The sequence below is a fragment of the Mustelus asterias genome, chromosome 3, assembly GCF_964213995.1.
Source record: "Mustelus asterias chromosome 3, sMusAst1.hap1.1, whole genome shotgun sequence".
NCBI lineage: Eukaryota > Metazoa > Chordata > Chondrichthyes > Carcharhiniformes > Triakidae > Mustelus > Mustelus asterias.
This window is the reverse complement of record NC_135803.1, coordinates 3,698,486-3,713,520: the sequence shown is the minus strand read 5'-3', so window position 1 is coordinate 3,713,520 and position 15,035 is coordinate 3,698,486. Positions and strand designations below refer to the sequence as shown.

Sequence of the window (15,035 nt, the reverse complement as noted above, 5' to 3'; positions counted from 1 at the left end):
TCCCCATCAGTACTGTAGCCCAGTGTTATACAGTGACAGACCCGTCCCCACCAGTTCTGTACCCGTGTTATACAGTGACAGACCCGTCCCCACCAGTACTGTACCCCAGTGTTATACAGCTTAAAGTGCTTTACCCAGCAACAACTGAAGTTTGAAAAGATGTAATCTCTAACTGGTGTTGGGTGTTACTGCAGTTCAAATGGCTTTAGATGTTCAATGTTTGGTCCCTGTTATGAGTTTGTGAAGGGAGTTGGATTTATTGAGAGATTGCTGTATACATATATTTGTGTGGTTGCAAATATTGATTAAGGCAGCATGCAACTGAACTATATCAACCAAGTATTTGAGGGTGAGATTCCTGAGGTCTATGTTCCATCATATGAACAAGAGCTCTACTGGTGGGATGTGCGGATGGGACTTTACTCTGACACGCCTGACAGTGTAATATTTTTAGATAACCCACATAAATGGGCATGTATACTATGCGAGACATTGTGGAGGGGTCCATGCCAGCTTTTGCCTGCCATCCACACTGACATATTACTCAGGAAGATGTGGGACCCCTGCCTGATCCCCCTCCCCTTAACCTCATGAAGTTGAGGATCAAAGCTGCCTGTATGCCAATACTGCACCATATACTCGATCATCGGAGGTTTGGGGAGGGGTGAAAGAGGAACTTTGAAAATTAAAGCCTCTAAAAACCAGCTGTCTTGAAACTAATGCCATCAGAAACAACCAACGGTATATTTCCATTTTAATAGAAAATAAATCTCAAATTATAATTGCATTTTTTTGACTAGAGTGGAAGGAACGGGAAATAAAAAAGGGACAAAATGTGTTCTGTTGAATCACACGCCTTTTCAAAGGTTGACAGGTGACATATTAATGGAACCCTACACCTAGATTTTTGCATAGCGACATCTCAAACTCATGGCCTTTGCCTACTCACATGACCATTTTAATCTTTGGCGATTGGTTCACTTGTACAAGGTGGTTTAACCAAAGCTCAGGAGAGGTTTTTCTGCCAGGTTTATGCTTGATGGACACGTCTGAATTACACTGTGACAAAGAAACCATGTTTCGATCCCCATCACTCCCCACATCATTAACTGGCAGTCCTCTGTAACGTACCAAAATTCACACATTATCAATTACCCCTTGTTCCACTGATAATGGGCAGTCAACACTAACAGTAACAAATAATCCATGGCATTTCCTGGCATCTCTTTACTTAGAAGTCCTGCTTCATAATCACAGATCTACTTTAAATAGGACAGTGCACAACACGTCACTGCCTTGGTCCAGTCTCCAAGTCACAGATTTTAATGAGATTACTATCAAAAGAAGAGGAACTTGTGAAGGGTTTGGGTGATGGAGAAGAAGTTGATAATTCCAGGTCTTGGATTATATACACATTCAATGTACGGTGAATCCTGCACCATTGAGTTTAGTCAAGAAAGCAGATGTTCAATGCCTGACCAGACAGGATAGAGTTGGTCCCACAAAATTCTCAAAACACCTTCTCCATTTTCATTGTGCATGATTGTCTCTCCGACCTGCCAGAATCGCCAGGCCTCTGACTAGTCATTCGCTGAAGCGTTTCTTGGGCCCGGTTCGAGCTCGGTTGGACCTCCTAATGTCCTGCTTGGAGTCCTTACACTTTTGGCAGATGAAAACCTCCGGAACATTTGATTTCCTGATTTTAGCGCACGAGAGGTGGATCCAAGTCCCGCACTCATTGCATTCAATCATCGGCCTACCGGCAAATGGCTTCATGCAGAAACACGTGATCAGATCCCAGGAATCATCATCTGAAAGGAGCCAAATGTTCAATAGATCAGATCCTCAACACCCAACAAGAATTGCATTTAGATTTGAGCTTGACATAAGCTGGGGTAGGCAGGGGAATAATCAATACTCAGGAGGACTGTAACACATCACAAAATGACATTAACAAAGTTGCAGAATGGGCACAATAATTGATAGATGAATTTCAATATGGTTTGAGGTTTTATGTTTTGGTGAGAAAAGGAAGGTCAGATATTGTTGGAAAATATGAAGCTAAACGGATAAAGCAAAGGAACCTGCAAGTACAAATTCTCAAAAGCATCGAGATGGCGATATAAAAACAAATTAAACACCTCTGGTAAGTTTATTTTATTCTTTCTTGGTATGTAGGCATCATTGGCAAGGCAGGCATTTTTTGCCCATCCCTAATTTCCCTTGAGAACGTGGTATCATTCTCAGAAATCATTTTTGCAACTTTTTGAGTTCCTATATATCCTTTTTATAACGTCAGTCAGAACTGTGCATGGTACCCCGAGTGTGAGCTAACCAAGTTTAAGATAATTTATTTATTAACTTGGGGCAGACAGTGGTATGGTGGTAATGTCACAAGTCTAGTAATCGAGAGGCCCAGGGTAATGCTCTGGGGACATGGGATCAAATCTCACCATGGCATTTGGTGGAATTTAAATTCAATTAATAAATCTGGAATATAAGCTAATCTCAGTAATAATGACCATGAAAATATCATTGATTGTCACAAAAATCTGCCTGGTACACTAACGTCCTTTGGGGAAGGAAATCTGTCATTCTTACCCGATCACAGGATCAAACCTACATGTGACTCCAGACCCACAGTAATGCAATTGATGTTTATCAGTTCTCTGAAATGATGTAACAAGCCACTCAGTTCAAGGATAATTAGGGATGGGTAACATGGCCTTGCTCTTCCCTCTCGCAATAATTCCAGAGCTTAGAGCCCAAGCAACTGAAGGCACGCTGCCAATGATCGCACGGGGCAAATTGAGAATGTATAAGTGCGTGGATTTGGAGGAGCACAGAGCTATCAGAGGGTTGTAGGGCTGGAGGAGGCATAGAGAGGGGCCACAGGGACACTGCTCATTTCACAAAAACAAGAATGAGGATTTTAATATTGAACGAGGGCCGGAAGTCAGCGAACACAAAGGACGAGGAACAAATGGCCTCAGATGTACAGTGTTAGCCAGAAGTGGAAACAGTTGGGCTATTACAGTGCCGGAAATTTCTACAAGAAAACTGGGAACTCAAGGGAAGAGTTGAGGTCCAAAGTTCAGGGTCCAGAGAGAGTAGAAGAGAAAGAAGATGAGTCATTGTTTCGGGGCAGTTTGCTTGGGTTCTTCAAGCCAGTTTGAAAGGGAAATAGAGGGAAAGAGTTCAACAGTTCTGAGATCCTGGAAAATAAAACTAATGGGATAGGGTACGGTGAGATAAAGCACTAAAAGTTTGAAATTTAGAAGGATTGAGAAAATATATCTCAGAGGAGTGATATTCTGAGCATTTCTAAAATAGAGACTAAAAGTTTGTCTATCCATCCTCTTGATCTGTAGGTCCATCAGGGAATTTACCTTCAATCTTGAGGTTTTCTGTGGGGACTGTGTCTCTGTCACTGTCAGGGGGAGGACCTGTAAGGTAAATGTAACACTGAGTTAGTCACCTCAAAGAACAAAGAAAATTACAGCACAGGAACAGGCCCTTCAGCCCTCCAAGCCTGCACCAACCATGCTGCCTGACTTAACTAAAACTCCCTACGCTTCCGGGGACCATATCCCTCTATTCCCATCTCATTCATGTACTTGTCAAGGCGCCCCTTAAAAGTCACTACCATATCCGCTTCCACTACCTCCCCCGGCAACGAGTTCCAGGCACCCACCTCCCTCTGTGTAAAAAATCTGCCTCGTACATCTCTTTGAAAACTTGCCCTTCCAACCTTAAACCTGTGCCCCCTAGTAATTGACTCTTCCACCCTGGGAAAAAAACTTCTGACTATTCACTTTGTCCATGCCTCTCATAATCTTGTTGACTTCGATCAGGTCTCCCCTCAACCTCCATCGCTCCAGTGAGAACAAACCAAGTTTCTCCACCTCTCCTCATAGCTAATGCCCTCCATACCAGGCAACATCCTGGTAAATCTTTTCTATACCCTCTCCAAAGCCTCCACATCCTTCTGGTAGTGTGGCGACCAAAATTGAACACTATATTCCAAGTGCAGCCTAAGTAAGGTTTTATAAAGCTGCAACATGGCTTGCTGATTTTTAAACTCAATGCCCCGGCCAACAGTCAAAGTAGATCACCAGTCAATGCCAACTCCCTTTGCCGCAGAGCAAATAGAAACAAAAGCATTTGCATTTCTATAGCACCTTCATGGCTTCAGTTATCCCTCGCATTTTACAGCCAATTAAATATTTTTGAAGTGTAGATATTGCTTTAATGCAACTCATCTGCACACAGCAAGATTCCACAAACAGCAATGTGAGAGCGACCAGAAGATTTGTTTTTGAGAAATTAATTGAGGGATAAATAATGACCAGGGTTCCCGGAAAAACTCACTGCTCTTTTGAAAAATATAATCACGGGATCTTTTATGTCCAGGTCTGATAGCAGACTGTTCAACGTCTCAGCCACTCGATGGCCAGATTTTCAAAGAACAAAGAAAATTACAGCACAGGAATAGGCCCTTCGGCCCTCCAAGTCTGCACCGACCATGCTGCCCGAATGAACTAAAACCCCCTACCCTTCTGGGGACCATATCCCTCCATTCCCATCCTATTCATGTATTTGTCAAGACGCCCCTTAAAAGTCACTTTATGCCTTCTTGACTACCTTCTCCACCTGCGTTGTCACTTTCAGTGACCTGCCTATCAATACTCCTAAGGGTTCTTCCTCCCGGAGGGGGGATTAAAAAAAGGCTAGTGGCTGCTGAGCCAGATGCAGTGATGTCTGTTGGGAAGGTTTAGTGTGTGCAGAGTGCTGTCGCTGGAATTGTTTGATAACATTCATTGTCTAGGCACTTCCAGTTTAAATAATGGGCATTAAGGTGAAGGACTGAGGCTGGTAAATTAGGCAGGGTGTAAAAGGCAGAAGCTATTTCCTATTGCTTATTCAGCCCTGCCATTTAGCAGTGATTCTCGTCCCATAACCTAATTCAAAAAAGAAGAAATAAAAGCTTAGCAATTGTAAGACAGATTCAGAGCGTTTCCTAAAATAATCCGGTTAATGAATTTTCCTTGGTTGATTTTTCATTTGGGCTTCCTCACAAACCCAGCAAAATTTCACCGTAAGTTATTACACTGAATATATGCAAAGTGAAAATGTCAGATCCAGCAAAGTTTTAGCGGTGAAGAACCCTCAGGTGTTCTACAGTTTTTTTCCAATCAACCTCCTTGGAGAAGGAGAATCACAGCACAGCCTGTGCTCAGGAGTTATGACGGGGAGATGATGATGTCCTTGAAGCTCTGCAACCCACTTGATAAAGCTGCCCCACTGTGCCGTTAGGTTGTGTGCAGCCCACTTGGTGAAGGGGGCCCTCACTGTGCCGTTAGGTTGAGAGTTGCAGGATTTTGATGATGATGGAATCACTGATTTTGTCCAAATCTCGATGGAGAACCAATTGGAAATGATGGTGTCCCTATGCAACTGCTGCCCTTATCTTCAAAGTGGTGGAGATGATGGGCTATGGGGACACTGCTCACACATATGAATGTTGCAGGGATTAATCTGCACAGCCTGATAGGTGATGTTACTTTTCAGCTACTTTTGGAGAGCAGAGAGGAGCTGACTGGGTGGTAAATCCAGTGGAAACTTTTCGATCCCAGGTGATCCAGGGAAATTTATTCATTCAGGGCAGGAAAACTCTAAATCAGTTCCTGATTCCCTCTTAGAAATTTCCCAACCTGTGGATATTGGTGACCAGACAATGGGACCCGTTTGCAAACCCCCACTCAGCTGCCCCCAAAACAAATCGAGTAATGCACTCAAACATTGTACAGTTTTTCCCAATCAACCTCCATGTAGAAGGCAGTGTGCTTGACGAAGGTGTTCCCATTGTGGGTTTACCTGCACCACACAGACTACAGCAGTTCAACAAGCTGATTCACCATCACCTTCTGAAAGGACAAACAGGGAAGGGCAATAAATACCAGCAACCTGGTTAGCAGCCCCACAATCACAAGTATGAGTCATAGAATTACATCAGAGTGAGACCGGACAAGGCCTCGTGACAGTGTGTTGCCAGTTGGCAGAGAATCAATGAGGAGTTAACACTCTGAACAAAGAAAATAGATAAGGGAAGGGAGAGGCCCTCTGCCTGAATTTGACACTCCCCATGCCCTCCCCGCCCACAATATATATTTATAAATTGCAGCACTTGGTTGAGCAGCCATATATCCATTCTATCTCTGTGAATTGGGACACCCCTTGCTGGTTGGTTATTTAACCAGCGGGGCATCACAGATCAGCCCCATTCAGTCATGACCCAATCTTCACAAACAAGCACTTTTTCAAGGCAGAACTCATTGGGACTGGAAAACCTGACTGATTTCCCACTCCGCTAACTGAGTCACCAAGGTCCAGTTATAGAACCTCAATTACTGCAGCAGCACACAGCAACAAGCTCAGAATTGAGATCCAATGTCTTCACGCCACTCACACTTTATGCGCCATTCCGTGTAAAAAATCCTTGTCTGCTTCTTTTGCCATTTACCCTCAATCCAGTTCATAACCCTACTGTTAGCGCAAACAGCATCTCCTTATTTGCTCTATCAAAACCCTTAATGGTTCTGAACACTATTAAATCTCCCCTTAATCTTCTCTCAAGGAAAAAATGCTGACCTCTCCAATCCCTCCACATAACCAAAGACCCTTTACCCTGCGTATCACTGATGCCAAACACTCAGATTTTCAATTGTTTGAAAATGATGAGGTTTAAGTTTGGCAGGAATGACCCAGTTGACGATTTCTCCTTTATTACTCGGCTGTTAGATTTTCTCTTTTATTCAGAAGCAGCTCTGCGCCTCACTAGTTTCCAGAATGTTTACATTGTAACTGCTTCAATGATCTTACCCAAGCCCACTGCAGTCTCATCAGTCACGCTCGCCTCCACTTCTTTGCCCAATTTCTCCTCCTCCGCTTCCTTTTTGTCTTCCGCTTCCTGCTGCTCTTCCTTTTCTGTCGCTTCGTGCTTTTCTTTCCGATCTTCCTGCAGTTCCTTCACCTGCTCGTCCACCAACGTTCTCTCCGCATCCGCTGTCTCCTTCTCAAACTTTTCCGGCAATGTGCTCTGTTTGCTGATCTCTTCAGCCTCGTGTGAGATTTTAAGTGTCTCCTCCTCTGACTCTGTCTCACTCTGTGGCGCTTTTACAATAGTCTGTTTGATCTCTATTGGTTTCGTGTTCTCAGCTGGCAGCTGGGACACAGCCTTCCTGATGTTTTCCAAGTGGATTCTCTTCCCATTTTCCGGACTCTTTCTCTTCCTCACCCCGTCCAAACTCAGCTTCTTCAGGGACACCTTTTTCTTCTTAAGTTTCTCGGGCTTGGATTTTTCCGGACTTTCAAACAGGGAGCTGGTGAAATTCGGCTGCTCCAGTAACAGGCTGTCTGACTTGGCCCGCTTCATCACTTCTTTGTCCACCACACATTTTATTTTTTTGCCACAGTGCAGAATGTGTGAGTCTGAGGAACGGGAAGACTCCCAGCTATCGCTGTCCAGTGTGCTCCCAGTGCTGTTCCGAGGACTCAGACTTGCATGGATCCAGGGGTCATGCTGAGAGAGAAGGAAATAAAGAATTAGAAACAAAAACACAGGAGAAATGATGATTTAAAAAAATAGGAAACTTTCAAATCAAATGGCTTTCCAGTTATTTTCCAGAGCAAGATTGCTGTACATGATGATGTACTAATTAACTAATGCTAACTACACGCTACATGTTAATTTACACCACACATGCTAATACTGGTCGCAGCTGTACCTCCAATAGGAAGTCACCTTCTAAGTCACGTATGAGGTTTCTCCGTTTTGCTATTCGGAACAACAAATTTTGCATCCAGATTTGATGGATTTGCATGCACACATACAAAGTTGCAGTCTATCTCTACGTGAAACTATTAGGGTAATCTCCAAAATTCAATTCACCGTTTGGTCAGAAAGTCTCAATCCCAAAGGCTAAACATCAGAAGACCTTGCAGAGCTGTGGTCCTCCTTTGTTGGGGTACAAGATTCCACATTATGCACCATCTCCAACTGGTACAAGAGGTCTGGAAAATTTAATCATCCATTGGACAGTTATCCAAGAAAGTAGTTTAAACTAAAAATTGCCTTATTTTAGAGATTTATTTCTTAAAATAGACCATCAATTTCCACAAGTGGGAGTTACACCCCTTGATTGATGGCAGATAAGGTAGCCCTGACCAGTCTCAATCTGCAAGCATCCATAACAGGAGAGACGGCCTAATTCAGCACCATGTCAGCAATTGGCTGCACGAGGGTGACCTTGCTCACACATTGTAGATGGAGTCCTGGCTGATTGCTCAGCTCACAAAACCAGAAAGGTGAAAGGTCAACCATACATGCTGGAATTTTTATTCTAGCAAAGACAAGGCTAAGATGGCCTGATAGAGATCTTTAAAATTGTGAAGGGATTCAACTGAGTAGACATGCATACACATGAGGAAGGTGGTGAGGACCATTTGGCCCCTCAAGCCTGCTCCGCCATTTGATACAATGGCAGATCAGATTGTGGCTTGGATTCATCTTTCCTGCCTAGCCCCTATACCTTTTGACTTTCATCAGTCAAGACTCTGCCTTAAAAATATTCATGAGAAAGATTAGAAGGATATGCTAACATAATGAGATGAAGTAGGATAGGAGGAAACTCATGTGAAGTATGACCACCAGCACAGACCATATGAGCCAAAGGGCCTTTTCGGCACAGTGGTTGGCACTGCTGCCTCTCAGTGCCAGGGAGCTGGGTTTGATTCCCGGCTTGGGTCACTGTCTGTGCGGAGTTCGCACATTCTCCCTGTGTCTGCGTGGGTTTCCTCCGGGTGCCCTGGTTTCCTTCCACAGTCCAAAAGACGTGCTGGTTGGGTGCATTGGCCATGCTAAATTCTCCCTCAGTGTACCCGAACAGGCACCGGAGTGTAGCACTGGGGGATTTTCACAGTTACTATTGCAAGGTTAATGTAAGCCTACTTGTGACACTAATAAACTTAAAAATGTTTATATACAATTTGATGTCTTTGTTGTATATTTGTACTAAACTTCTTCCTGTGCTCTTTCCGCTTGTTTGGAACTTTAGAAGCCATTGCTTTGTAAAAATTGTTCCAGCAGGTCCCTCATTGGTGATTAAATCCTAAACCAGAAACCGATTGGGTTGCTTTTATGGATCAAGATCTGTTAGCTAACGGGGATAATCATTCACACGTCATACAAGCTGTTTAAGATGCTGCTCCATGCAGCCAAGTGACCCAGAGACACATCCCCACACTCACTCGCACATTCAGCTCCCTGACCCTTACTTTCATTAATTTTTTGAAACTTCTTTGGTTGAAAGTCTTCCCTCCTTATCTTCGGCACCTGTATCTACAGATGTGTACACACACTAACCTTTTTACCTTCCAAACTCTCATGTGGGCTCGATGTAGACCAGTATTTGCACCTGGCTCCAAGTTTAGGCCACAGCTTTACAACACCTCCTCCCCAACTCAAATTTCACAGCAATTTCAATTAAGTTCAGATCTCTGCCTCACGCTCTCACACAGCTTCAGGAACAAGGAATAGTCACCCACAGGTTGCCCTAGCACTGCAAGAAGCTATTAACTCATTAATGAAAGTTAGATGGAATATTTGATTAGATATTAATCGAATGAAGTGAATCAAAAAGTAACATTATATATTAATGATATTGACGAGGGAACTAATGTATTATCTTCAAATTTGCAGATGATACAGCGTGATTTGGACAGGCTGAGTGTGTGGGCATATGCGGCAGATACAGTATAGCGTGGATAAATGTGAGGCTATCCATTGTGGTAGCAATAATAGGAAGACAGATTATTATTTGAATGGGTGTAAATTGAAAGAAGTGGATACTCAACGAGACCTTGGTGGCCTCGTGCATCAGTTGCTGAAAGTAAGCATGCAGGTACAGCAGGCAGGAAAGGCAAATGGTATGTTGGCCTTCATAGCGACAGGACATGAGTATAGGGATAGGGATGTTTTACTGCAAGTTATATAGGGTGTTGGTGAGGTCACACCTGGAGTATTGTTTGCAGTTTTGGTGTCCTTATCTGAGGAAGGATGTCCTTGTTATAGAGGGAGTGCAGGAAAGGTTCACCAGGCTGATTCCTGGGGTGGCAGGTCTGTCGTATGAAGAGAGACTAAGTCGGTTAGGATTATATTCACTGGACTTTAGAAGAGTGAGAGGGGATCTCATAGAAGCTTATAAAATTCTAACAGGGTTGGACAGGGTAGATTCAGAAAGGATATTCCCGACGGTGGGGGGGGGGGGGGGGGGGGGGGGGGGTCCAGAACTAGGGGTCATAGTTTGAGGATAAGGGGTAAACCTTTTAGAACTGAGAGGAGGAGATTTCTTCACCCAGAGCGGTGAATGTGTGGAATTCACTACACAGAATGGAGCTGAGGCCAAAATGTTGTCTGATTTCAAGAAGAAATTAGATATAGCTCTTGGGCCAAAAGTGATCAAGGGATATGGGGAGAAATGGGGGTGGGTGGGAAATCAGGGTATTGAATCTGATGAGCAGTCATGATCATAATGAATGGCGGAGCAGGCTTGAAGGGCCAAATGGCTTGCTCCTGCTTCTAGTTTCCACTTATGTTTCTATGTAATAGTCTAATCCTGGCACAAAATATAAAGCTACCACCTGGGGCAATCTCAGTCCTAAACTGTCAATACATGAGGAAGTGATGATGGTAACAAGTTTTGACTGGTTTATTGTGACTGTAGTTTCTGGGCTCACCAGAACTAACAGAAGCAATCCGTCAGTCATTATGTTGGCAGTCCAATGTATGTTGCATGTCAGGACATTACTTTACGAATATTAATATTCCACAAATATTCTACCCAAACAAAGGTAAACTTTTGTCAGAAACCATTTCCCAAGAGAAGCCTGAGCTAATTATTATAACATACACTGGAACTAATGAGCATCCGCAGTCTGGCCAGAGCACTAACCTCACCACAAACCTGGTGTAAGATGCAACTAAAATCTCTGAATGAAGGTCCCTTGATCTGTAACAAGCCTATTTGTATATTGCAGTCAGATTTAATCTGGACAAGCTATGTTTCAGGTCAACGACCATTGTTTGGTTCCAAAGAACTAGCCCTGATCTGAAAAGTGAACTCAGTTTCCCCTCCACAGATTTTGCCAGACCTGCTCACTATTTCAGGCATTTTCTGTTTTTATTTTAGATTCCTGGCATCTCAGGATTTTACTTTTATTATGCAATAAGGATATATTGCCCTTGCAGAGGTTGCAGCACAGATTCACCAGATTTATTTGAGGGCTTAAAACAGTTACATTATGGAGACAGGTTTTATAATCTTCTCTATTTCCTGAGGTTTTGAAGCATTTAGGAAGGGGCAAGTCTGATTGGGGAGTTGGATTTGATAGGATAGATGGAGAGAAACTTTCCAATCGAGGTCGAATCCAGAAAAACGCAGTACAATCTTAAAATTATAGCCAGGCTATTCAGGTGTGCAAGATAAGACATGATCTCATTGAATGGCAGAGCAGACTTGATGGGCCGAATGGTCAACTTCTGCTGTTATGCCTTATGGTCACTCTTTCCACACACAAGGTTGGGGGAATATGGAACTCTCTTCCCTCAAAGCCTCTGGATGCTGCAGGTTAATTGCAGCTTTCAAAATTGAGACCAGTGCAGCTCTGTTGGGTCAGAGCACCAAAGGATACAGAGCAAAGTAGGCAAGATGGAGAGGAGGTACACATCAGCCATTACCTCAACGAGTGATGAAAAAGGAACAAAACTGTCACTTTCCTGTTGAGTTTTTCTCATGGCGGCTAAATGGTGCGATAGGAACTGCAAATGAAGTATCATTTCATATAGCATTATCTAATGACAGAAAGTTGAATTCACACACAGAGACTTTTGAATCATACCAGAATTGATGACCTTCCCTCAGTGTAATAAATGAATTTAATCACAGGGTGTGGGTGTCATTGGCAAAGTCAGTATTCGTTGTCTATTCCTAGTTGCCCTTTATTCAGTGGAATCAGAATCCAACCCTCATTTGTTATACTGTAGATAAAACCTCCAATAGAAAAGCCATTTAAAAAAAAACAGGAATTTCCAGAAGTGAAAGGACTTGATCCAATTTGCTTCTATTTTGGCTGCTAAAAAGGCAGCACGGTTGCACAGTGGTTAGCACTGCCATCACACAGCTCCAGGGACCTGGATTCGATTCCCAGGTTGAGTGACTGTGTGGAGTTTGTACATTCTGCCTGTGTCTGCGTGGGTTTCCTCCGAGTGCTCTGGTTTCCTCCCACAGGAAATATGTGCAGGTTAGGTGGATTGGCCAAGCTAAATTTCCCCATAGTGTCAGGGGGACTAGCTAGGGTAAATGCATGGGGTTACAGGGATAGGGCCGGGGTGGGACTGTGGTTGGTGCAGACTCGATGGGCTGAATGGCCTCCTTCTGCACTGTAGGATTCTATGATTCAAAGAGTAGGCTAAATCTAATGGACCAGGAAAGGATGTTCTATTCTATGAAACCACGCAGTGAAGACAGAACTGGAGCCAAACTTTGCACACTTTTATAAGCTTGTATTTTCAGAGTTTCACAATACAAACAGGTACCTCTAGCCCAGTTTCAGTCAGTTGCTGGGGACAAGTGAATTCCCACAGTTAATGCCCACCACCTGCAGACAAGTAAAAAATATACAATTTGCGTCCACAAGCCTCATACTCCGAGGTTACCTGGTGTTTTGTAGGTAAACCTGGCAATCAATTGTGCATAGCAAGATCCCAAAAGCAGCAATGAAACAGATGACCAGTTCATCTATTTTTGGTGGAATTGGCTGAGGGACAAATGTTCAATCAGGACACAGCTCCAAATAGTATCATTGGATCTTGACCCATCCGGGAAGGCAAATGGGGCTTTAGTGCAAAATCACAGTCCAGCGGTGCAGCATTCACTCAGTACTGCAATAAAGTGCAGATGTAGACCATTGGTTCAAGTTCTGAATTGGAATTTGAGAGTCAGACACTGACCAAGTAAGCCTAGTATCCACTCATTGCATGATCCATTTCCTTCAGATGGTTCAATGGGCTGAATTTTATGGGGATGGTTGGGGATTGTGTGTGCAGTGCTGTGATGTTGCACTGATCATGAATACGAGGCTTGTGGACTCAAATCGCACCCTGCGGAACAAACTGATTCTCCTGTGCAGACATAGACTGATGTGTGTTGGAGACTAAAGTTGGCTGGAGCAGGAATCAGTTCGGGTTCCCAATGAGTACCTCTAGACTGCTGCAAATTGTGTGTGCATAAATATTGGTTTGGAGCAGAGCTATTCCATTTGGCATTGTCAGCACCCAGCTGCCCACCATTTTATGGAAAGTGCCCCGCCCCACTCTGCTGAAAACACACCCAGATGAGGAGCTGTGAAATTCAGGCAAGTATATTATTTTGTCTCCTTAATCCTGTCCACGTGTTGGCCACTCTTCAATAGAATCGTGCAGGAGGCCATTCAGCCCATTGTGCTTGTGCCAGATCTTTGAAAGAACTATCCAATTAGTCGCACTCCCGCTGCCCTTTCCCCAAAACTTTCCTCTTAAATATTTATCTTATTTCATTTGTAAAGTTCCTAAAAAATCTGCTTCCGCCATCCTTTAGGCCAATGCAGTCCAGACCACAATAATTTTCTGCGTAAAACATTCTCCCAATCTCCCATCTGGTTCTTTTGTCAGTCACCATAAAGAGTGCTCTGGTTACCAGCCCTCCTGCCACTGGAAAGAGTTTATTAACACCACTAAAACTTCCGTGATTTTGAACAGTTCTATTAAATCCCCCCTTACCCTTCTCTCTCTGCTCTGAGACAAACAAACTTTTCTAGCTTCTCGGTGTAACTGAACTCTCTCATCCCTGGGAAAATTCTAATAAACTTTTCTGCACCCTCTCTAAGACTTTGGCATTTTTCTTAAAAATTGTGGTACCCAGAATTGAACACAATACTTCAACTGGGGCCTAAGCAGTATTTGATAAAGATTTAGCATAAAAGAGCTTCATGGTATCAGTCACAACTTTACCGTGAGTTCACATTAAATGTGTGGCCTTCTACCTAACATTCTGCTTTAAATTTAAATATTCCAATCACGTTTATTCCTCCTTCAGAGAGCAAGGATCTACCCAGGATCTTCACAAAGACAACTGGCAAAATTATACACCCGAGAGAGTAGCTGCATTAATACAGCTGGAGTAATCTTACCTCCTTCGGGTATGGGATGTAGCCCGCATACGCCAACACAAACGTACAGAACTGGTTGAAGTCCTCCACTGTTCTCTGTCTCTTCTTTGGTGGCTAAAAATAAATAGAATGACATTTCAGAGACTTGGCAGAGAGCCATTTGGACAACACCGCATCAAACTTGTTACGGCTCAGCGTCAATCCTATCACTGAACAATACAAACTCAATTCCATTCCCTGCCCAACTTGATCTTAGCATGTGCTCAAATTCCCACAATCCCGCCATTGGCCTCTTTCTCCGGGCCTACAACACACCGAGATCTCAACCCTGTTCCAATTCTAGCATCTTGTTGATCTCAGATTTTAATTCACTCCACTGTTGGCACCTGTGCTTCAGGCGAAAAAAGTCCCAAGACCTGAAATTCCTTCTCTGAACCTCCCCACCTCCTCTCTCTCCTTCCTCACTTATGATGCTCCTTAGAGTTTTACCCAAGCTTTTGATCACATGCACTTAATGTTGGTGCCAATTTCTAATCTGGTTAGACACTTATGATGTACCTTGGGGCGATAAATGCAAGTTGTTCTGGCCATACCAGCAGATGAGATTTAATATTGACTTCAGTGTGCCCAACCCAGGAAAGGAGGGGAAATTAGCCACAGTTCTTGGTCCTATTTATTAGAGATTGGATGAAGAGAGGGCTGATCTTGCCACCCTTACTCATTGACGCGTACAAAACTCAAACATTACGTGACAGGGTAGATGCTAATAC

General features: G+C 43.5%; 1 protein-coding gene across 1 annotated transcript in view; it reads right to left on the bottom strand.

Moving 5' to 3' along the window:
• Positions 1–737: 737 nt before the first annotated feature.
• Positions 738–15,035, bottom strand: part of LOC144486257 (PHD finger protein 13-like) — a 34,031-nt gene continuing 19,733 nt past the window's right edge. The window contains exons 3-6 of the mRNA XM_078204330.1: positions 14,287–14,379; positions 6,883–7,582; positions 3,390–3,446; positions 738–1,811 (exon numbers count right to left, since the gene is read on the bottom strand). Coding sequence (XP_078060456.1) covers positions 1,585–1,811; positions 3,390–3,446; positions 6,883–7,582; positions 14,287–14,379 — 1,077 coding nt within the window. The 3' untranslated portion in view covers positions 738–1,584. The remainder of the gene's footprint in view (positions 1,812–3,389; positions 3,447–6,882; positions 7,583–14,286; positions 14,380–15,035) is intronic.